This window comes from Barbatula barbatula (assembly GCF_947034865.1).
Source record: "Barbatula barbatula genome assembly, chromosome: 18".
Lineage (NCBI taxonomy): Eukaryota > Metazoa > Chordata > Actinopteri > Cypriniformes > Nemacheilidae > Barbatula > Barbatula barbatula.
This window is the reverse complement of record NC_136781.1, coordinates 22,456,660-22,481,064: the sequence shown is the minus strand read 5'-3', so window position 1 is coordinate 22,481,064 and position 24,405 is coordinate 22,456,660. Positions and strand designations below refer to the sequence as shown.

Here is a 24,405-nt window from a genome sequence, read left to right as displayed (position 1 = left end):
CAAATAGATTATTAGGGAAACAGCGAGCTTCCAGGCTATCAAGCACCGACATAGACCGCATCCTAACTGTCATCTTCATAAGAAACACATTTACAACATTACGCTTTCAGTATAAAAAAAGATTATGAACTGGAATTTCTCTCAACTCTATACAACCAGAGTTTAACATTAAATGTTTTTAAATGGTTTGAAAAAGAAGACTTTGTGTGCATTTCTATAAAGAGAGCGGGGTGTTTGTGAATTCCTCAAGAATTCCTATCTTCTTAACACCTTCCATAGCAAATGTACACACATCATTACACAAACTCTTTAAACGTTGGTTGTTAAGTTCACCCATTCCCATATCACTCCCACTCAACCACCCCGACCGCATCCGATTCTCTGAATTACAATAACGCAACACCTCAGAAAGGTGCTGTGAACAATGCTGATAGGCTTTTCATTCACAAGAGGCAAAAACATAAATAACGACACCTACTCGGTGAAGCTTTATTTCCTCGTTTTCTTCCGTGCTTCTCTTTTCACACAGCGTGAGCGGATGGGACGCCCACCTCCACTCTCTCACGGCTCCTAACTTCACGCCTCTCTGACGGTCCTTCACACCCACCTTCCTCATTTCAGCAGAAACAATGTGGAGAAAATTACCTCCCACTGCTGGCCTTGGATCCTTCAGTGACCAAAGCATGATTAATCACTCAACAGGACGAATCGCGAGAGTTGGCCGAAGAGCCTATATAACTGCCTTCAGATGGATCATTTCTGACCCCAAACACAGCCGATGATGGACAAACCTCCTCCTCATAAGAGAAGACAGATGAAGAGAGCAGACTGCAGGCAGGCAGGCCGGTGTGGAGGCAGAGAAAGTAACGCTTCAGCACAAACGTCAAATCAAAAGAAATAATGGAACGGCAGGGACACCGGGTTGCATACAGACTGTAAACAAGAAAGCTGATAGGTCGTGAACAGAAAAGCAATTTTAAAAGACATTTATACAAATGTTTGCCTCTGGCTGACCTGATCTCCCATTGAGGCACGCGAGACAAAGATCAATATGCCTGTGGGTTGTTTCACCTCTGGAATACAGAATGATCTTGAAGAAAGACCTCATACCAAACTCAACGAGGTTGGCAAAGGTTTCTGGCACACATTCCCGAGCCATCGGCTCGAGTTCTAGAGAAAAATTATTCTACACACAGTGGTAATTTATACGTTGAGACGTTTTGAGAATTAGAGCTCTACGAAAATGTCACAACATAAAAGATGGATGTGAAGTTTAGCCAGGAGGCACAACATCTTGGCTCCAAACCATCAATAAGTACGGTATCTCCTTAAAAAAAAAAACCTGAGTACAACACTTTGCATTGGGCCTGAAACCACGTCACCTTCTCGAAGATGGATAAAGATGGCTGGTCTCTTAACAATGCGATTGAAAAAGAACGAACAAGTCAACAAAAACCTGAAGGTGTTCTCTGAACTCTAGCTGTCTGATTACCTCATATGTGCTACAGATGCAAAGTCAACGGTTTGCAAGCAGTCCAGGTTTGACCATTTTAAAAGATCTGGGGCCTCATTTATAAATCCTTTGATGTGATGTTAGAGTGTGTGTACACAAAAATCCAAAGCAACGCTCATATTTATAGAAACAGTCTGATTGACATCACGTCAGGGTCTGAGCAGACGTACGCGCTTTTGCTTGTCCGAGTGCTACAGATTTTGAGAAATATAAGCCATTCTTGCCGCTCGTACAGGATTTGGACGTTGACAGCTGCTCTTTATATGGCAATGATATTAATTAGACATTGTTAAAAGGTGTTCAGCTGCGCACAATTTCAAGATCATTTGCGAATTACATTTCTCTGCATTTATTGTTCTATGAAGCACATGTACGCACTTCGAGAAACAATTATACAATTACGTTTAGCACGGGATCTATGCAGTGTCATGATTCTGCCGCATCATGTCATGTTTCTCTTGGTTTAGTGGCAGGATCATGACAGAACCTCATGTTTAATGTGGAGAGAGGTAATTATTGTTGTTATGGCCTTCCATACACTCTCTCCGGTCTAGTCTCTGTTCCCATCCTCTCCTTACCTCGTTATTGATTAATGCCCTACACCTGTTCCCCTCTTGATTTGGTCCCTTATATAATGCCCTTGTGTCTTCTGTCTTGTGCTGGTACATTGTGGTTGTTGGTTGAGTTCCTGTGCTGTGTTAGTTTAGTCATGTGTAGTTTTGTAGTTAAAGTTTATTTTAGTCTTGTTTACGTGTAGTTAGTCTTAGTCCTGTTATTATAGTCCCATGTTTTGTTCTGTTACCCCCCTCGTGGGTTTAGTTTTGTCTTTAATTATGAAATATATGTTAACCCCTTACCCGCTGTCTGCACCTGGGTCCTCTGTCCGTGTCTCACCCACCACGATCATGACAATGCAGTATTTTACAAATGAGGCCCTTGATGTGCAAAACAATAGTTCAAACTATGCCTTTCCTTTCATGTCCGTCAGTGTCAGTAAGGCACACATGGTCAATTTGAATTTTCATACAGATATAACCAGAGACTAATTCAATCTCAAAAAGAGTGTGTTTGACTTTAGAATGACATCAAGGTAAGTGGGTGATAACAGAATTCCATTTTGTGTGAAACGATCCCTTTAGGTTTATGAGCACAGGGCATATTACATTTGAAAAGTTTTAGAAACATGGAAAATTTAAATAAGAAAAGGAATAAAGGACAAGAGACACAGAGGTCCAGACCTCAATGATGTGTACAGCCATGAACAAAGCTCAAAGCAACTGTGGTAGAAATGAAGAATAACAGGGAGGCTCAGAGATGACGTATTTTTGAATGCAAAGCCTGGAAGCGAGTTAGCATTTTAGGACTTCCGGTTCCATCGCTCCAAAGTCTATGGCTTTTTTTAATGAGTTTTTGGTAAATCGACAGAAATAAGGTCTGTGGTTAACAAAACCATCTAATTATCTTCATGTGTTATTCTATGACATAAAACACACCGGCTATAATCCGCTTGTGATTTTAAAAAGCCTTACTGTGTCTTAAAAACGGCAGTTGCGAACAAGTTGATGAAAGTGTCTACTTCCTTTGACAGGAACGAGTTAGACGCCATCGCACATATAAAGCTCACAAATAATACAACATGGGCAGAAATATATTAAAACATGTGGATTCATTCAAAGAGTAATAACTTACCAGGGAACACATTTTTAATCAAGTTTGAAAGAGTTGGTGACGTTGATATCGAGCTTGGGTTTAGAGGTCAAAAGTAACAAATGTGGTGTTCATTTTGTCTTGATAGACACTTCTATATTTGAGACAGAAAAAGAGTTTTCCTCTGAGACGGTTTCTCACATATTGCTCAGTTACAGTGGTGGTGGAAGAAGTACGCAACTTCTTTCCTTGGGTGAAAGTACAGATACTACTGGTCAAATATTACTTCACTACAAGTAAAAGTTGTTAAGACAGATTCTTACTTAAGTAAAAGTACAGAATTATTAAAAGTAACTGACATTTATGTCAGAGGTGCATTGTTTTATTGGCGCATACTGTCAGGATTTAGGACAGAACCCATGCGCAGACAGACGAATATTACATAACAAAACTAATTCAACCAAAAACCCTTGATGGGGAAAACAAGAACCAAACAAGACAAATATGCAAAAGAACACTTCCCACAAGGGGGACAAAACAAACAAGATCTTTTTGAATAATAAATAAACCATAGTCCACAAACTTGACCACAGGAACACGGGTAATCCAACTGGTGAGTGAAAACGAACAATAATGACAATGAACCGACAAGGGACAGAGGGAAACTGGGACTAGATAAAGGGAAACACTAACGAGGACTGATCACACATGGAAAAGTGGCGGCAGGTGACATGAATGAAACACTAAGGGGAAGATGGTAAAGTTACGTGACAGGACTTAACACTAATGCACCACTAACAGGGAAACAAGGGGGCGGGGCTAAAGGACGCAACACCGGAGAGAGCATGGCATGACAAACCAAAACAATGCTCTTTCTCCACACAAAACACATGGAACTGACATGATCCTGCCACAAGACTCGAAAACCAAGACAAGGAGAGGCAGGATCGTGACAGAGCCACCGTTTTAAAGATCGCCCCCAGGCCGACAGACAGGAGGACAGACACCATAGAAAAAAAACTGACTACACTAGGGGCAGGGCTGACATGACTACGAAGGGATTGGCGTTGGACAATAAAATAAACGTTAATGGGAGGGGGAATGGGTGGGTTAAGCTTGGCAGCCCTATAACTGGGTGGGGACGTAGGAGGGACAGGACCTCACTTCCTAGAGCTGGGCGGAGGGGTGGGGCAGGACGGTCTGGGTGTGATAGGGAAACTACTCTTGGAGTGGGAGGAACTAGAACGGGTAGGGCAAGACTGTAAGGCCGTAGGCGGGAAAGGCTGGGGCAAAGCAGACTGGGCTGTTGGCTGGACAGGAATAGGTATAGGCAGGGGCACCGGACTGGACGCCTGGGCAGGATCCCGCGCTGTCCTCCATTGCTTCTTCCTCTTAGACCGGCCCACAGAACATGTGGCCAGCTGCAGAGAAGCGGTGGGGGGGCAGACTATCTATGTGCTGGAAATGTTGGACGGGGAGTCCCACGACTCCCTCCGTCCACGCCTACCACAAAGGCTAGCTGGTGGTGGAGAGGAAACAAGGACAGTGGGTGACGGCGCGGCGGTGGTCACCACCCCGAGCTTCAGTGCGAAACCCTCATGGATGGCGCCCAACTGAGATAAGGTCGGTTAACAACACAGATGGGTTGAGACTCTGGGCTCCAGTCGGCTCATGACAAACCTGAGCACACCCTCGAAGTCCAGCTGTCTCAGCCTCCTCATCTCCGCCCGTGAATGAACGCCGCAGTCACCTCCTCCTCTCCGAGGCCCACCTCTCCTGCGGCTTCCAGAAACCTATCAAGGTAGTCCGCCAGGTCTGAGTTCCTCTGGCGAACGCTGCAGAGGGGACGACGCTGGCGAGACCTTGCAGTGAACACTGCTGCCTGCTGGGTCGGTTCATTCTGTCAGGATTTAGGACACAACCCATGCGCAGGCAGACTAGTATTAAAAAAACAAAACTTTAATGAAACCTAAAACCCTTGATGGGGAAAACAAGAACCAAACAAGACAAAGATGCAAAAGAACACTTCCCACAAGGGGGACAAAACAAACAAGGTCTTTTGAAGAATAAATAAACTATAGTCCACAAACTAGAACACGGTAATCCAACTGGTGTGTGAAAACGAACAATAATGACAATGAACCGACAAGGAACAGAGGGAAACTGGGACTAGCTAAAGGGAAACACTAATGAGGACTGATCACACAGGGAGAGTGGCGGCAGGTGACATGAATGAAACACTAAGGGAAAGCTAACAGGAGGATTGCACGAGGCAGGTGAGGGGACTGAAACACTAAGGGGAAGATGGTAAAGGGACGGTGACAGGACTAAACACTAATGCGCCACTTTTGTTTCTCCACACAAAACACATGGAACTGACATGACAAGGAGAGGCAGGATCATGACATATCCCTTATGCCTCTGAAGCAACCTACTGAATACACTGAGGAGCTCACAGTATCAGTTGTATTAAAGGAGTAGTTCACTTCAAATTTACCCCACTCCCCTAGAATTTCCATAGAAGGGTTAATATTTTTACATTTATATGATTAGCTTAGATATAATCCTGTATGATCATTTAGCCTCATTATCCCCATTAGCCCCAAGGCCTGTATGTATTTATGAGCAGTGCTTTTTTTCTATATTCCCTTTACCAGTTTTAGAAGCAATTAACCAGTAAGTAAAGTGTAGAAGCCGTCTGTGTGTTGGATTATTACCATTTGTATAACCATAGTTAAACTACAAACATAAACTATAGCGAATGTAATGAAACTATTGTATTTTTAGAAGTTACTTTGTTCTTTCTAAAAATAGCTTAATGGGAGTATGGTTACCATACAAAGAAAATTTAACATTTTCCATTTTCTCTGGCATATAGCTCAAGTTGTATGTGTATTTACCGTTTAGTTGTTATGCCGATCATTTTTATGACAATGTCTTCTATAATCTTTGACTGAGCGTAAAACTTGTTCTAAGCAATGCATCACACATAGTTGAACCCACAGAACCCTCAATTGTGTTTACATTAGATTAGCAGAGAAGATCACAGGGTTGCCAGATTTGTGTTAAAAAATGGCCATTCAAAGCTAGCTGAAAAACTCTAGCTTAGAAAAACTGAAATACTTGGCAACAGAAAAATGTGTACTTAAGTACAGATGACCTCTGGTCAGTGGTTCCGTGTCTCAAACCCAGAGGTCATGTTTAGATAAAGAGACTGATCTGGGTCATTTATCTTTCACACAAAGGCCAAGAGGCATGAGTGTTGGAACTGGCAACCCCTGGAGACAAATGAAAACTGCCTGAGGATGAAGTTTCTAACAATCTTGATGACTCTAAAGATGAATGGACAAACGCATGGAAACCATTTGATGTGTATATCATCTGATAGTAGCTTAGTTCCATTCATACCAAATACTGTTGGTATAATGAACAAGATAGTGAACTCTCTTCTCTTACATTATTTGAATAATTTCATTCTGTTTGGTGGCGGGGTACTGCAAACTGAAATTTATATTTGATTCCTTAAAATATTTGTTTTGCATTTGAAAATCAAACAGTTTGTATCTCTGTTACTGTTGCAGAAAATACAGAATGTGTCCGTGTCTCTTGCTGTTGCTGTACGTCTTGTTGACCATGTGGTATGAACATATACTGTAAGAAGCATTTCATTGTCTTTACACTTTACACTTGGATTTTTGACGATTTTCTTTGGCATGAATGAACACTGTGAATAATGTGTCATAGTCACAAGGGCGTTATTAGCCATTTTTCCACCGAACTTTATCTGTGAACCATGAAGGAGTTTGAATGTCAGAAGGCTGGAAAATGGTTTTGAAAGAGAAATGCCATGTGTTTTTTGTTATTACAAGGCACCCCAACACCTTTTCAAATGAAACCAACAACTCTTCAGCATGGTCACCTGAGAACGAGTCGGCTTCTCCTGCTGCAGAGATCAAACATACATTCGTCAGGGAATTGAATCAGCTCTTGAGAAAGTCACATGAAATGCATTTTCCATTGCTGTTGAACATGCAACATTTTATTCTGAATGCCAAGAACAGGACGAAATGCGCAGTCGTCATAGTGACATGAAAAATGTAATATCATTGAAAAGGACTTTGGAAAAGAGCAGACTGTGTGGTACATTTCAGAATGAGATTTGCTGTGTGGAAATCATTTCTCCTGTGACTTACACAAACATCCACATTAAATTCCCACGCCAGAGAAATAACACACGCAGAAGCATAACATATCTACTTGTGGAGCCATGCAGTTGATGCTCGGCTATAAACGATGTCTCTTTTGAAATATTCTGTAATGTTTTTAAGGAAAATACGATTTCAGATGTTTTTCAATCACATTTGGCAACAGCTTGACTGATTTACCATGGTAAAGGGTCATGGATTTGTGAGGTAGGTGGCTGTTGTTAATATTTAATGCATCTGCAAACGGTAATGAAGTCTTTCCCGCAGTAAAAGGGATTTGACATGCTCTGCAGAGTCGGTGAGTAATTCTATTTGTAAAGAGCAGTGATACAGGATACTCCCCCCGAACAAGAGTCATTACATGCCATTAAAGGGTCCCACAACCCCGGCATGTCCTGCACACACACACACAGATCGATGCACAAACAAGACAGCGTTTCTCTAAACAAATTGTCTCTGATCAAATCTGAGTTTCACAACATCCTCCTGATATCCAATCAGTCTCAAACAGGCGGACGCCCAGCTGCGGGACGCAAGCGGCAGGAACACAGAGTCACCGGTGAGCTGGCATTTGTAATGAAATATTAAACCTGTAATGAGTCCTTAGCCATCGACATGGTGTGAAGTTCACACGTGAAAGTCTCCAAATAGAACCCCTGGAGAGACCACACTTAGAAGCAATAATTAGCACATCCACAGGAGCCGTGGAAACTCCAGCGAGACTTATTAAACTCTACTCGAATATAAAGAGTGTACAATACGCTGATCTGCAGTATGTGACCCTCCGAAAACATATACATCTACATACTGCCATGTTCATGAAAAGACACCAGGTAAATCAGAAAAAGACAGTATACGGGTGTCCTCGACTAAGGTCCAATCAGAATTGTCAACTCCTGCCAACAGACCACTGATAGTCAAACCACACACGCGTGTGTGTGTACGTGCATGTGTGGATGGCACCAGGTGGTTAACAAGGGTACATCGCAAAGCGCAGCGCAACATTGATGCATCAGAATTACAGATTTTTTTTAGAACAGAATATAAAAAGCCAGATTTGAGCAAAATAAATGTGTCTAGGCAAAATGCCACTAGAGGCCACTCCCCTCATCAGCCAGACTGTCAACACACACTACATTTCCCATAACCCTCTGCCCGGACCATCATTGTATTCATCTGTGTCTATTTATAACTGGTTCATTCTGCCATTCAGTGCGAAGTCTTGTCAGTGTTTATCTCTAAGCATTTCTACCCTTGTTCTGCCCTGGTTTGACTGATGACATGTGTATGGAACCTTGGAGCCCTCTCCCCGGGACAGCACGCCAAATACCCTCACTATCCGTCCATCATGATCTGGACTTATTATTTGCCAGGTGAATTCGGAAACCGCAAGGAAAGGTTTTAACATGACCTTAACCTCCCAAAATCAATATACTACCCACATTTACTTCATACTGTTTAAGATTACCTACACATTTACATTTGACGAATTACAGTTTTGCAACATAAATCCAGACAGTCTGAAAACACCAAAGAATCCAAGCCAAAGAATCAAAACTCGATGATTCATAACCATATCATGTCAATAAGCAGCTTTATAAGGGAATGTAAAGTGATAGAAAAGGCAAAGAACAAACAACAGCTACACATCAGCAAAGAAAATGCAACAGTTTATACACCAATCTGCAAAGGTTGATCAACTGGACTAACAGCAGCTAGAGCCAGTCTGGTTTCAATCTGCAAGAATATCTTCATCAAGCCACACATACAGCTGAGCTTCAACCGTCAATAAACCAAAAAACAACAGCCTGACCATCCCAAAGGTTATTTGTGTACTAGTTGACATTTAAATACTTTGGGGCGGAGCTACACTTTATCTGTTTGAGGGGACCTGATTATTTTAGCTTTTCTTTTCCTCATATATCTGGTCCAGAAATAATGGAAACAATCAAAGCGCTTACCTAAGACGCCAACTCGAAAGTTAAGAGTGATGACGATGACGTTCCCGTAACTGGCCAGCACGCTTCCGTCGATCATGTTCCCTGTGCCTTCCATGTAGGACCCGCCGTGAATGTAGACCATCACAGGTTTGGCTCCGGTATCTCGTATGTCTGCAAGAGTGGCCATTATTAAAGTCTGACTGGCCCACTGGCCTGAAAACAACGAGTCTCACAGTCCTCCCAGATAACATTTCAAATGGATCTCGTATCAGACCACTCATTTGTCTCTTATAACCTAAGAACATATGAAGCCATGTGGACCTCTGCAGGCTGATCTAACACGCTTCAGAAGCGGAAATGATGCGATGACCTCAGCATCCAGTACAGCCATGGATGTATTTCAAATTAAAGACATTTCTCGATCTTACACATTTGGATTCCAACTCTGCATGATTTTATTCCTTCCATGAAACACAACTTGGGGTGGATTGTCATGTCAATAAACGTCTCATATTGTTTAGGTGATAGCTCCGTCGTCACTGCTTTCCATCCACGTTTTTGTTTGTGTTTAGGGATACATCACACTGGACTGGACATCATTTAAATGCCACCGCTTCGTGTCATGTGACCAAAAGCAAATGATCACCTTGTGTCGGTACTTCTAAATGTCCATCCACTGTTATTTTGTGCAAACAGAAGCCCTGACATTCTTCCCTAAACATCACCTTCTGTGTTTCAAGGAAGATACAAAATAAGAGAGATCGGAATGACATGAAGTGAATTAATGATAACAAAACGTATATACTGTACACCCAGCGTGGCTTTGTTTGTAATATACATTAAGAAAACATTGACATCACTCTATTCATATTTCATTCATTACACGTCTAATGGAGCTACTGAAACGAGTTGCATTTAGATGAAAAGACACACAAGCCTGTCTCTCGGGCTGTACCAACTGCGTTGTATTACAAGTGTCGCCATGGAAACGGCAGTTCAAAATTCAGCATCTTTGAGAACAGACGAACTTCCCTCCAGTGCATTTGCCCTCCTGTTAAAGACGCGTTCATTTACATGGCTGAGCTCACAGAGTCGGACCGCACAGATCACAGATCGTGTCACTGTCTTTGCCTTTCATGCTGCTTTCTTGAGCCAATTAAAGCAGTTCTGATCTGACAAGTGATCCATTTGAAACGCGTCGGCATAAACATGTTTTTATACGGTATCTGAGAGAACCATGATAAGACACAGTTTAATATGACGATTCTCTGTAGAGACAAAAGACAGACAATGTATGGAGTGAGAAAAAAACAGGTGAAACATGAAGATTTCCCGCACGAAATGAAAGAAAGAATGCCATCAGAAGAGAAGAGTTTGTCATGTCAATGTTATCAGTAACCTCTTTTGTTGTTTCACGTCCTTTTGTTATGATGCTAACGGATCTGTCCTCAATAAATATTCATGTACAATGACAAAAACATTTGTTTCTCCTTAAAGATATACAGTATTCTAGAACAAATACATTCAAAAGTCACATCCTGAGGGGAGAAAAGAGAGATATTGATTAATAAACATTGTAAAGATATTAACATTTCATAAACACGTCATTAAAATGAACAGAAGTGTGTTTAATACAAATTAAACAGAAAGGTTGACCGTCTGAATATGAAACACAAATGCACAGTCACAAATGGAAAAATGACTCTGAAGCACACAAACACACAATCATACAGTATGTCCCATCATCATCATCATCATCATCACAGACATAAGTGCTACAGACCGCTTCTGATGCTGACAAACATGCAAAATGTCAAATCTTATGATTAGCATCGTGTGTGTCCTTCAGGTCGGTACATACTGAGCCTATTACAACAACAACAACAAAGATTCTTACATTTTTCTTATAGTAAGTTAATGTTTTTAAATCGGACTAAGGTACCGCTAGGTGGATGTCCACCTGGAGGAGGTCATGCGTCACCACGAGGGGGACCATCTCATGAGGAAAACGTCAGATGGAACCACTCTTTTGGGGGGTTACTAAGTGTGGGGCACTAGGTCCAGTTAGAGCTATGTGATAACTCAGCTGATACCCGGCCACAGGAGGCCTGCCGCCATGGAGTGCTTAGTGATGGATGGAATGCCTGTTCTTCACCCGAAGGGAAAGAAGTGAGACAGAATAAGCGCACTGACCCACCTGGGAGGGGGGGTAGGTGCTTTCGCAGGCGTACGCCCTACCGGCAAGACTCTGGCCCCACGCAAGACTCTGGCTGACACTGGCTCTATGCGGAGGTTATAGAACCTTGCGAAGGTATTGGGCGTAGCCCAACCCGCAGCTCTACAAATATCTGCCAGAGAGGCGCCCTGAGCCAGTGCCCACGAGGAGGCGACACCCCGAGTGGAGTGTGCCCTCACTGCTAGTGGGCACTGGCGGTCCTGTGATCGGTACGCCGTCGTAACTGTAACTCCGAAACAGATAAAGAACTGCTCAGAGCTCCTGAAGCTCTGCGTGCGGTCGAGGTAGAGGCGCAGTGTGCGCACCTCGGGGCAAAAGGGCACCGGGGCCGGACGTGGCTTGGAATCGCGCCGGGAGCGCTGGGGGTAGGCGGTGCTGTGCACAGCAACCCAATGCCCACGGCAGCCCGAGAGAGCATGGCCGACATCTCGACGTCCATTTCATCCTGAGCTCGACCTCCTGGGGGAGGGGGCTCCAAGTAATCATCGGGGTCGGAAGCCAGCAGGTCACCCTCGATGCGGCAAGGAACATCTGATCTTTACACAGAACACAGCCACCCGTGACCGCAACGTCTGAATAGGCATCCGTCCGCAGTGTGGGCAGGATGTATCCACGAAGGCTGCCTCAGCGTGTTGGACCCCCAAGCACCGGAGGCAGACATCATGTCCGTCCCCCTCCTCAATGAGTGTATTGCACCCACGAGAACAGCGAGACATGCTGCGCTGTAGAAATTGCTCTTTTAGTGAAGAAAACACCTCCGGAACCGCTGCAATGCGGGAAGTCGCAAACCAGGGACAGTCCGCTGCACCACGTCAAGAAATTCAGCTCAAGATCATTTGTCATCAGACGCGTAGGCTCCAAAGAACAAAAGTTGAATGAATGCAGTACGCCATCTCCCCTTTACACCCGGATATCCGGGGGCGGAGTCCGGCATGCAAATTCCATTCGCCAATTTCATTGGCCTTTTCTTAAATAGTCAGAACATGATAGGTTCTCAAGTCAAACCCCATCTGTCGGTTCGACACAACGTCGAGAGACCGACAGAAAGGGAACACATGTTATATGACCTAACCTAACCTTTACACCATAAAACAGACAGGGAAACAATTATCATGAAAAAACGGGGCAACATATAGACGTATAGCTCTGGAAATACAAATACGTGTCATCTGTATACAAATCAGAAGGTGTGCATGTGTATGATTTTAACAGCTCAACTGCTATTCAGAGGGGGACGCGTGACCTTTGAAGACGGCGAGTTCTTCAGGATGGGCTGTAGCATTTGTGCATGAAATATAAGGTTAGTAAGCGCAGAGACAGGTGGTTTGATGTGCTCTTTGAAGCTCAGAGAGAGAGAGAGAGAGAGAGAGAGAGAGAGAGAGAGAGAGAGAGAGAGAGAGAGAGAGAGAGAGAGAGAGAGAGAGAGAGAGAGAGAGAGAGAGAGAGAGAGAGAGAGAGAGAGAGAGAGAGAGAGAGAGAGAGAGAGAGAGAGAGAGAGAGAGAGAGAGAGAGAGAGAGAGAGAGAGAGAGAGAGAGAGAGAGAGAGAGAGAGAGAGAGAGAGAGAGAGAGAGAGAGAGAGAGAGAGAGAGAGAGAGACGGGCGGCGGGTGTTATCTCTCAAACCCAGTGCAGCACTTTCATCCACATCACATAACACATAACAATATTATCAAATCTGAAATGTTCTGACATTTGCATCATGGAATTCTTGTTAGCCGCACACGCGCTGTGATCAGGTATGGATTAATGCACAGGCTTGCCTAGGCTGCAGTCTAGGGGCCCCACCTGTTTAGGGCCCTCTGATTGGCAGATTTTTTATTTTAGATTTACTTTAGCAGGAACAAAACATAGACCCTCATTGGCCAATAAGAAATATAATAAAAATATAAGCCTGTGATTGGACAGATGTGACAATTGGGTCACAATGGTCAAATCAGCTGCAGGTGAAATCATGTCAATCATTTTCATTTACGTCACTGCTATTGCTAGATGGCATAGTGGCAAAATATATGAAAGAAAGTACAATAGTGGTGCACAAAAACGGAAAATACAAAAGTTAACAGATAGACTGAGATAACTAAGATAGCAGGAGGACTGGCAGCTCGCATTGGCTAACATCGGTGCTATAGGTTTTGTTTTTATTATGGCTTTGTTTATACACAGTTTATGTAATGCACAGTGGTTTGTGTCTCAGTAAAGATCCACCGAGGCGTTTTTAGAGGCCATTCATATTTTGCGTGTACTTGTATAAAACTGGAGCTTGTGCTCTCGTGGTGTTTGCCGTTGCAAAGTAACCAGGAATGTAGAGGAAACACTGTAGTATTTGATGTAGGTGTGTGTTTTCGCGTGCGATTGTTTTGACGCCCCTCGCAGCATTGGTTTTATGTCTCAGCTTGATTCTATCGAACACTGGTTCGCGTTTGAATTCATCCTACGTAATCACAAACGTACATGACACATGATAGTAAACAGAACACGGGTCAATATATTGTGTTTTTTATTCACTTGATGCTATTATGCGCAGAGCAGAGTAAACTACACTTCGTCTGACTGTGTGTTCTCTTGGGGGCTGTGTCCATCAAGCAGCAACCCCAACGGAAGTGACTTAAACTGCAATTCATCGACTGGCCTCTAGAGACTGGCTCCAAAAGAGAGCTGAATCTCATTGAGCCCCATGTTTAAATGGACAACTTTACAGCAGAAGAAAGCCTATTTACTGCCTGGTACAAAAACAACTCATTTTACCTTTCATAACAACTGTGAGGAAGGTGATTTTTTATAACTCACCCATTTAACTTATATTAAGCCTAAAAATTCAGCAAATTAGGTCCGTGGCCACCTGAGTGACAAGTGGTCTCAGCCAACCAGGCGCCTCGGCTCCAACCACATCCCGCCTCTTTGACTTCTTTTGAATATCCGTGAGTGGCATGTTTCTAAGATGGTGACGGCCGGCTCCGCCCACTTTAAGCTTCAAAACTGCTGATCAGAAACAGACGGGTGATGTCCATATTTTATACTGCCTATGGTTCTGTCCCACGTTGAGCATTTAAACTCTGTACGCCCGGTCGAACGCCGGCACTGAGTGCGGAAAAAAACGCCAGCTGCTCTCGTCTTCAAAAACGTGTGCCTCGGTGGACAGAGCCACATACTGAGCTTTCTGCTGCTTGCAAACAGACTATTTATGATTTATTTTTAAAACAGGAAACGTCGTTTTACCATTCATTTGCTGCTCTGATTCCATTTGAAATACACAAACCAATGCAGGTTCACTCTTGCTCAAATCCAAGGTGAATTACCAACGCTATCATCTTTTACATGTGTTTTATTGAAGTAAATTTACATTTATGCATTTGGCAAATGCTTTGATCCAAAGCGACTTACATTACGTTGTACTGTACATTTGTTTCTAACTATGTGGAATCCTATGTCCCTTGAATCACATGGTTGAAGCAGGAAAGAGGAAGCGTGTCATATTTTGAGTTTATTTATCAATTGACACAATGTATAGAAGGACAGATCAGCACGGAATGTTCAAATGTGCCGTCAAATGTCATTGGTTCTTACGTGTCACATTATGTGAAGAAGATAACATGACAGCATTTTAATATTACATTCGTGTTCATCTGAGATGGCATGAGGTCGAATCAATTCTGTAATATATGCCATCGATGTCAGTGTAAGGCTAAAGGTGTTTTCTGTTTTTCTACCCTTGTCAGACAAATATACAAATCATTGCGTATACAGAAATAGCTTTAGTAACAACAATCAACTCTACCCATTTACATCCAGAACAGCACTTTTCACTGCTGTAGAAACTGAACATGCTGTTTGTTTAACACACAGAATGGTGCCGTGGCTTTAATACTCCGGAGCGGAATCCATCGTAACACCCCAGCAGGGGGAGCTGGCCCTGGCCAAAGGCATGATGGGAAGCAGGGGGTCTTTAGCCCAATTAGGGCACATGAATCAGCACGCCAAGTAGTGGCTTTGTGCATGGATTTGTCAACGGTGGCACAGGCTATGGCAGCAGGCACACGAGAGAAGATATGTCTACTCTTGAGCACAGCACAATATATCACTACAGTCATATTCTACATCAAGAACTAACCCCTCCATGTCCCTAAATATACCCCGCATGCAGCTGATTGGCTGGCAGTGTTACTTCACATCACGTCACTGCACCTGAGCTCCACTTCACTGCCAATGACACTGTCTGTATGGATGTCTGAATGAGGGGCATCGCAATCTGTTGGTGCCAGGCTTGATGACTGAAAGAAAGACCACCCACTGAGAGAGAATGCCAACAGCTTGCTAGTTACAATTTGAGATAAACATATGAGTTCGGTCCACTTCATGACCAAAGACAGACGTTTGGGCTCAATCTCTAGTTCTGGACAGCATCCCAGATTAAAGCAGCAGATCTCTGATTAAAGCACATTGAATAATGGCGTGATGTGTGTCGTTTCTGCTTTTCAGTTCTCTTTCAGGTCCTTCACAATGCTTTGTTCAAGTGTAGAGTGTAGTACAGGGAGCATCTGGGCTCTTTACTTTATACCTTTATTTATTTCGCCAAATTTTTTTAAAACTGCAAATTTCAAAACATTGGTTTGATCAACAAAAACAAACTAATTGTTAGAAATGACAGTATCTGGGACACATGAGACTTCAACTAATTAAAGAGCGACAACTTGCCCCTTCTGATTTATGTCAACAGCAGCAACCCGGCTCACCCAAACACAACATTTTCCAGGTTTTCATCCAATGGATGAGCAGACAGCAGTGAATTCAGAGGCTGTGACAACTGTCAATCAAACTGCAGATCAGGTGCTTCCCTCCTATGTCCTATAAACCAGCTTGCTGGTAAAGTTAAAACTACTGTCATTTAAAAGTTCACGTTTGTGAAAAGTTCACGGTGTAATAGTAACTGTAGAGAGTCTAATGTATTGAATGAGCGTGTGAGGGGTTCAGTGTGTGTGGTGATGTGCTGTAGAAGTGTTTGCTGCTGTATGAACGGATGGCCTAGTTTCACAGGAGAGGTTGTAAGGCAAAAGCAACGTCATCTTGCACAAATATACTGTGGCAGCTCAATTCTACATTCTGTGTTGGAGTACTGTTGCTTTGGCTTGAGATGCTTGTTAGACAAACGAGGTGTTCTTCTATATACTTGGCTCAAGTGGAATATCATTTCAGTGCTCAAGTGTCAAAACTCATTTGCGGCACTCGCGCTTTTGATCGCTATTGAGTAGACGACCCAAGCGCCTTAACAAAGCCAGCGAGTCTGCCCAACAATAATCTCTCCAAACGCAACATCTGAGGCCACCTCTTGTTGTTTTATTGGAATCTCATGGCTGCTTTGCTTCTCTACTAAAGTCACGAATCTTGCCGAGTCCCTGGGTTGGCAGGTCATTGATGCAGCGTAATTGGCTTCCCATGCAAAAAACACGCCTTGGGCTGGACACGCAGATACCTTTACACATCTCAATAGAGACAACGGACCCGTCCCGATCCAGACCAAGCCGAAAGCCTCTGGAAGGACATACTGCTGGACCACTTGGGCCGAGTGGAGGGCCGGCACATTTGCATGAGTCAGGAATTGGATTGTCTGAGCCGGGCACATAAATCTTCTATGGATTGTGAGTAAAAATACCCCCTATCACCCAATGCAGCATTTATCATACCCCTGACTGAACCGCTTCAAAACACACATTCAGAAAACACTCTCCACTGACATACTGTAAAGCAAAACTATGCTGTTCCATGACAAATCTAAAGCCACTGAATGCAGGTGAAATGTCCCACCAAACAATGAAGTAAGCAAGGACAGAGGACCCAGGCGCAGACAGCAGGTAAGGGGTTAAAGGAATTGTTCACTCTCAACATACATTTTTATCATGTCATTCAAGATGTTTATGTATTTATTTCTTCAGTCGAAAAGAAATTAAGGTTTTTGATGTAAACATTCCAGGATTATTCTCCATATAGTGGACTTCAAACGGTTGAAGGTCAATGTGGTGAGGAAGGCGGGACGAGAGCCGTGACGCGGGGCCGGTGGCGTGAGTGATAAGTGCAAGCAGCTGTGCGCGCACCGGTCCCGCATCTTATCACGGAGGAGATTGGGAGCTTAAATGGATGTTCGGCAGGACTGTTGACGAGAGAGGACCGGGCCCGGACATATGTTTAGTTTGTGTATGTTTTATGGCCGGCAGTCTACCGTGAGGTGGCTGTCGGTCAGTTACTTCAGTGTTTATTGTTTATTCAATTAAAGTTTTAAAGTTTGAATGTTCGCCGGTTCCCGCCTCCTTCCTTCCCTTCTAACGAACTTTATTACAGTCAAAATTACAGTTTCAGTGCAGCTTCAAAGGGCTTTAAACGATACCAGAAGATATATATCCAATCAAATGGCAGAGAAAGACAAAAGCCACGGCCACTATTTTCTGATTCAAAATTTAATTAAAATGCATGAAAATACGGAAGTACAAATCTTTCGCAACTTCTGGTTCACACAGATTTTTAATTTTGTGACTTGTTGATTTGATTAGTCCACACTTACTGCAGTTTATGATGAAAAGGATGAAGGATAAGAATAAAAGAGAAAGAGAGGAGAGTAGTGTAGCGAGTGAGGTGGCTGCCGGTCTTTTACTTACGTGTTTATTGTTTGTTTTATTTTATTAAAGTTTGTTAAATGTTCGCCGGTTCCCGCCTCCTTCCTTCCCTTCTATTGAACCTTATTACAAGTACTTTTTTAACATTTTTTGTAGACAAAGTAGCTGGTGAGTGAAAAAGTTCATTTTAAACCCTGGTCTTTAGGTTCCATATAGAATAATGATGTAAGGTCTCTTTTACATTGTAAAGTACATTTTAAGCCACTTTGTCGTAACGTCTGAACTGGTTGAATACTGCAAAAAATACTCTGAGCCAGCATAGAGATGGAGTAGATGTACTACATGTGCACTGTAAACGTGCAGTAGACAACACAGAATCACAGAACAATAGCAGGAGTGGATCGAGCGGCTGAGGAACTGGGGATGAATACTTTGCCTGTTCTAATCTCAGCAGATATCCCCCCTGAGCTCAGAATATCCTCAGAATAAATACTGAAATTGAACAATGCTCTTTCTGATTGGCAGCGTCTCTCTCTTCTGCTTTTTCCTCCTCTGTTGCTAATCCTCTTACCGCAACTTGTCAGCCTTTCGCTCCTCGTGTAAATCTGTTGGCCTGCTTTAAAAACTGTGCCATGATATCCCATGTTTGCCTCTTGTGTGCTATCATGTCGATAGGCCAGAACGGAAGAAGTCTCACATTCTAGCGTAAAGTAGCTGATATTCCATTCCCACTACACAGAGAGTTTATCAATTACCTGTCGCTGAGGGCTGACAGGGCTTTGGATTCTACCATGACCATGAATTCATGGCTAACACATGGCGTTCTGTTCAGCAACATGACATCCAGTTCAAACAACTTCTACTTTGACCGTTTACCAGTGAAACCAGCCATTGACAACACAATGAACTCCTATTACATATCTCAATAAAATGAGCATGTTTGTTCATTAGCATAACTGTAAGGATGTTGTTGGCAATATAATTGTTTCTATCAAGCCCAATTCACAAACGTAATAATGCGGTGAATCAATACATGAGGGAGAAATTGTGAGATAACAATGTATATCATTGTTTTAGAGGATAAGAGATGAGAACTCCAGGCCAGCCTCCAAGTCAGGGTTGGAGACACCGCCAGCAATCTAGAAGTGTGACGGGTGTTTGATCAAATTGTTCATTGTTAATTATTATAGTTATCAATGTCAATAATATGGGGCAACTTGCACTCATAAGTGTTACCCATTGTGTGATAACTAGGCTAAACATCTAGTTATTAGTGACGAGCATCTTTGACATGGCCTTAACCTTAAAGGAAAAGAGTATACTTTCACAAGATGTTCTTTACATTATGTCGTTTGGCCTGGTGAAGGCTAAATGTAACTCTTAACTGGGGGAGTTAGACAGTGATTAACATAAGCAGTAAGTGCTTCACTGGCTATTGAAATCCTGTGTGAAATAAATCTTTCAGAATGCCGTTGGTTACTCGATGCATTGGTGAGTGTGGTGGTGCTCATGGGGTGTCAATCTGGGATGGGTGAGTGGGCCGGGGGGGTCATCCAACAGAACACTAAATGTCTCTATTCATGAGATAACATCAAGAAGAATTAAGATGTCCCTGAAAGTGAATAGCTCAGATAAACGTTTGACAATATTGAGCCTTACATAACACACAGCAGATCAGAAAAGAAAACCTTCACGACTCTGCCTACACGATTCACTCAACATGGACTGAACACACACTCACTCACTCACTCACTCACACGCGCACACACACACTCACACACCCCCGTCACAAGCACATAGATGAGTGTTTATAGCATGAAACAGAACACAAAGCTGAAATTCTGAAAAACAAAGACATGCAATGGTTTTCATCACCAAAGAAATACCTTCATCTTCATCACCGTCATTCTCTGATAAATCCTCGCCCTGTTTTTTGGAATGGGTTCCTGTTAATAAAGCAGAGGAAAGTACAAAGAAGCAGAAAACAATTCAAAACACCACAACAAAGACATGGAACATTAATGTTACATGAACCTGAACTGATATCTCAAATGACTTCATATACACACTGTACTGATGTTTACATCTTGTGCTTCTGTTAGAACAAAACCTTATAAGAGGTCTGTTCCTCAAATATATGTTACAATACACTAGTGGAATAAATGAGATATTCGTTACAACCATCATATTAAGTCTGTTCATAATATCACAAATCTTATTTACAGTAATAGCATTACAAAATAAAAGAGCATAAAGTCATTACGGTCCATTACATACTGTTTAAAGAGCCTTTATATACATTTACCCAAATGCATTAATAACAGAGAGAATGTTTAATGTTTCTACTTCTTCTTTTGAACAGACACCGTTAACAATCAATTCAAATCATTTTTTTCCCGATGAATCCTTCAGTTACAGATCTAACAATGACATCATGGTTTATACACAGTCAATCACTGATGTCATCAGCTGAATATGTGCACTTAAACAATTGGATCACTATTACAAACCTGTGCCACGGCTTCTTATCAGATATTTTATCTTACAATTCATTCTTTTCTTCATACCTTAGCAAATGTATTATTTATTGAATCCATAAACGTTACTAAATGTTGTGGGATTTTAAAAGGATCCTTGGGTATAGAGAGATGTATGGCTTAATATATGAACAATGGCATTGACTTTATAATTGTGAAATAAAAAAACTGTGTAACTGTCACAGTATTCATAAACTTTGATAAACAAAATTAACTTTTTGCGTCAAAATCCATGATGTCAAATGGTTGCAACATAAACATGTTCTCATTTCGCAACACTGAAGCACAGACGTTTGCCATATACAAGAGTAAAATTTGAGAGGTAAAACATAAGATCAGATATATAAACACACAGTATGTCCTCTTGACACAAGCCAGCCAGCCTGCCATCAAAGAAGAACACGTTCAGCATCAGTAAGCCTTTAAGACATCATCATCCACCATAATCATATACTTTATGAGAATATACTGATAAACACAATAATAAGATGCTAGGTTTGGTTATTATTTCTGTATTAGAGCACAAGTGAATATTATCTCTCGTCAGATAATGACAGAGAGAGAGAAGACAGTACGTTCGGCTACAGACCTTGATAAATCAACATCAAAAGTCAATATCTGGAAAAAATGCATCATATAATGGCTAAAACATTGTGTTTATAATACATTTGAAATTATTTTGGTTATTAATATGCATGTTTGTGTTGTTTCTGACAAACAATATTCAAATGTATGAAAATACACCAAATAGGGCCTTTGTGTCTTTCTTTATTATTTTAGCATTTTTATATATATATATATATCCTACAGAACCTTATATTTACTGAAGAATTGATTAGTGTGTCCGTGTTTTGTTTGTTTGCCGAGCTGTGCGTGCAACCATTTTACGAAAAAAAAACATGGCGGCCTCCTTAGGTTTATTTCCTCAGCATTTATTAAGGTTTTTTTAAGAATATTTTATATGTTTCTAACAACAAATGCTAGTAGTGTGAGGCTATTACAATGTATCAAGCCATACATCTCTCTATACACCGGGTTCCCTTTTAAACTGCTCATCGTGAATCTGTAAGGTTTTAAATGTACTGTTAACCTTTAATGGAAATAAGCTGGGAGTGTATAGAAACAAGGAGTCTTCTATATGCTTGTCTTGCATCATTGAGATGTGTGGCATCCACTAGCTTTTCTCGTGATTTCTGTGCCCTATAGTAACTTTGTGCAGCTGCAGCAGCGGTACCAGCGGCTAGCACTCATCAATGTCAAAAGGGTAACCAATCAAATGAGAAAGACAGAGTTTACACAATTGCAGCCAATCAAGTTACAGAGGCCAAGTAGAATGCCAGCCAATCAGACTGAAGAAGACCGAACTTCAGCCAATCGGCAGGCTGGCCCATAACAGAAACCATGCATGAATTGCAGCACTTAGGTGACTGCAGTGAGACGTAAGAAGGCAGAAACAAACTGTTTAATGGTTAAATTCAGATATGAAAACTACTTAACAGGCTTCAAGATTCTATATAAGTAATGCTGTTTATTCCAAATTCCTAATCAACCTTTCTTTTGTAACCTCATAGTTACAGACATATTCTGCCTGTTAAGAGAAGAGAAAATGTCATTGTGAACATTTCTTTTGGTTTCAAAATGATTATAAAAAGAACTATCACATAAAAAATAGTGATATAGCTAAATGGGGAAAAATACTTTAATTTGGGCCAAGCCCCCAATGTCTACAACGTCTGGCTCCGCCCCTGATGAAGAGTACATTTATCAGTGTAGCACAGTGTGGTGAGGAAGGCGGGACGAGAGCCGTGAGGCGGGGCCGGTGGCGTGAGTGATAGTTGCAATCAGCTGTGCGCGCACCGGTCCCGCATATCTTACGGAGGAGATCAGGAGCTTAAGAGGACGAGCGGCAGGACTGGGGAAGTGGCCCGGACATGTGTCAAGTTTGTGGTTATGTTTTATGGCTTTTAAACTGCAATTAAACGCGCTAACCAACACATGCCACTGCTATCTCTCACGCTGTCGTTATACTGCCAAATCCTAAACAAGACACATGAGAGCAGCACTCGCCTAGTCCAGCTGTGCAATCGCAGTGGACTCCTGACACAACCCCATCGTGTCCGACCATGGCTTCGTTTAGTTTTTTGGGAATTTTTAACTTGCAAGATCAGTGATACAGCTATGCTGGCTACCTACAAACAAGGAGAACTAGGGTCGATTATATTAGCTAATAACACAGTTGACTTACCCTTCCAATGACGACAAACCAGGTTAAAGCTGGCAGACTCCAAAGTTGAATATCCGTTACAAAATGCATGTCGATTTTTACAACTCCAGGCATTTTACAGAGTCTCCGGAGTAGGACGGTGAAAAGATGATGAGGTAGTTATATTAGGATATTAGGATCCTGCAGGTCAGGAAAGCTATCAGTTTCTTTATTGATACGCGTTAAAAGTATCCCAGGGGCATTACAGGGATCTGTTATGTTTAATCAATTACGTTTTGCTATGCACAGGTCTCTGTCTTTTGAATTAAAGTGCGCAGTGAGCTCTGTTGCCTTGAATCTCATGCTAGCGTCGTTCATTACATATTCACTCCCAGCTGCGGTGTAAACAGAAAAGGTAACGTGACTGCTGGAGCTCTATAGTATCTAGGAATTTTACTGTGGTTTACTATAGTTAAAACTATAAATATATTGACATTTAGACAAACTGTTTGACGTGTGCTACGAAACCTCTGTAGCATCAGTGCTATGTGCAACAACAGTTAACATACAGCCTGTGGCAGAGTAACTTGCTGGTGAATTATGGTTCATTTACATCGACATAAAAATGAATAAGAACAGTTCATTTGAACATCATGACAATCTCTCCGTTTCAGTATTAGTTATGTACGGCTGGTTCTGGATTGGTAAACCAGTTTGATGCTACAGCCGATTATATTGTGAGGATATTAACCTGAGAGAACGGCAGCCGATCTCTCCAGCGCTGTGAGCTCAATAGAGTCTGTGTGACCTATGCGTCAGCGTAAAGAGCTACTGAAATGTAAAGTGCATCCCATTCTGAAGAGCCTGAGAAGAGTGTCAAAGTGACAATGGATTGAGCTCAGATTTACATAACAGAAAGGTCACGCTGTGGCGAAACGTCGACTCCTAATAATCCCAGATGATATTCACTGTCTGTCTGAGATCTCCATCTTTTAGAGGAGTCATATTTGATCTTTTCTTTCTTCCAGCAAATGATTTCAGTGTGGCATGCGGGGTAAATCTCCTTCGTCTTATCCACCACAATGATGACAAGAATAAGAATATTGGCGTTTACTTTTGCTTGATCAATTCTTATTGTGAGCGTCAGGAGTGCAGATTGTATACCTGCGGCTTCATAAATCAGCTTAAATTAAACAAAACAAAAAAGCCATATTATATAAATGCTATGTAGCTAATAAACTTCTTTTTGTAATGAGAAGTGTATGTGTGTGTGATTGCTGTGGAGTTTGTGTGCTGTTGTGAGATTCAGACTGAAAGAATGACCGGTGATAGTTCTTACATGTTAAGGACAATATAATCCTGAGGTGAAGGTCAGCCAGACATGTACAACAAGTGCTGCATAAATAAAAGACACTACGGCAATAACCGAGAGGCAGCGAGCGAGCAGGAGATCCTCTGGTTCTTGCATTAACATTACTTCAATAGTCCACAGCAGTGTAAGATTAATAAAACACATCATCTG

The 24,405-nt window shown here is 42.1% G+C and overlaps 1 protein-coding gene across 2 annotated transcripts in view; it reads right to left on the bottom strand.

The window, feature by feature from the left end:
* Positions 1 to 24,405, bottom strand: part of nlgn3a (neuroligin 3a) — a 165,524-nt gene that overhangs the window by 86,130 nt on the left and 54,989 nt on the right. The window contains exons 4-5 of one of the 2 annotated variants that reach the window (XM_079479625.1): positions 20,030 to 20,089; positions 9,327 to 9,476 (exon numbers count right to left, since the gene is read on the bottom strand). In XM_079479625.1, the coding sequence (XP_079335751.1) occupies positions 9,327 to 9,476; positions 20,030 to 20,089 (210 nt within the window). The remainder of the gene's footprint in view (positions 1 to 9,326; positions 9,477 to 20,029; positions 20,090 to 24,405) is intronic. The other variant, XM_079479624.1, reaches the window with a different exon arrangement.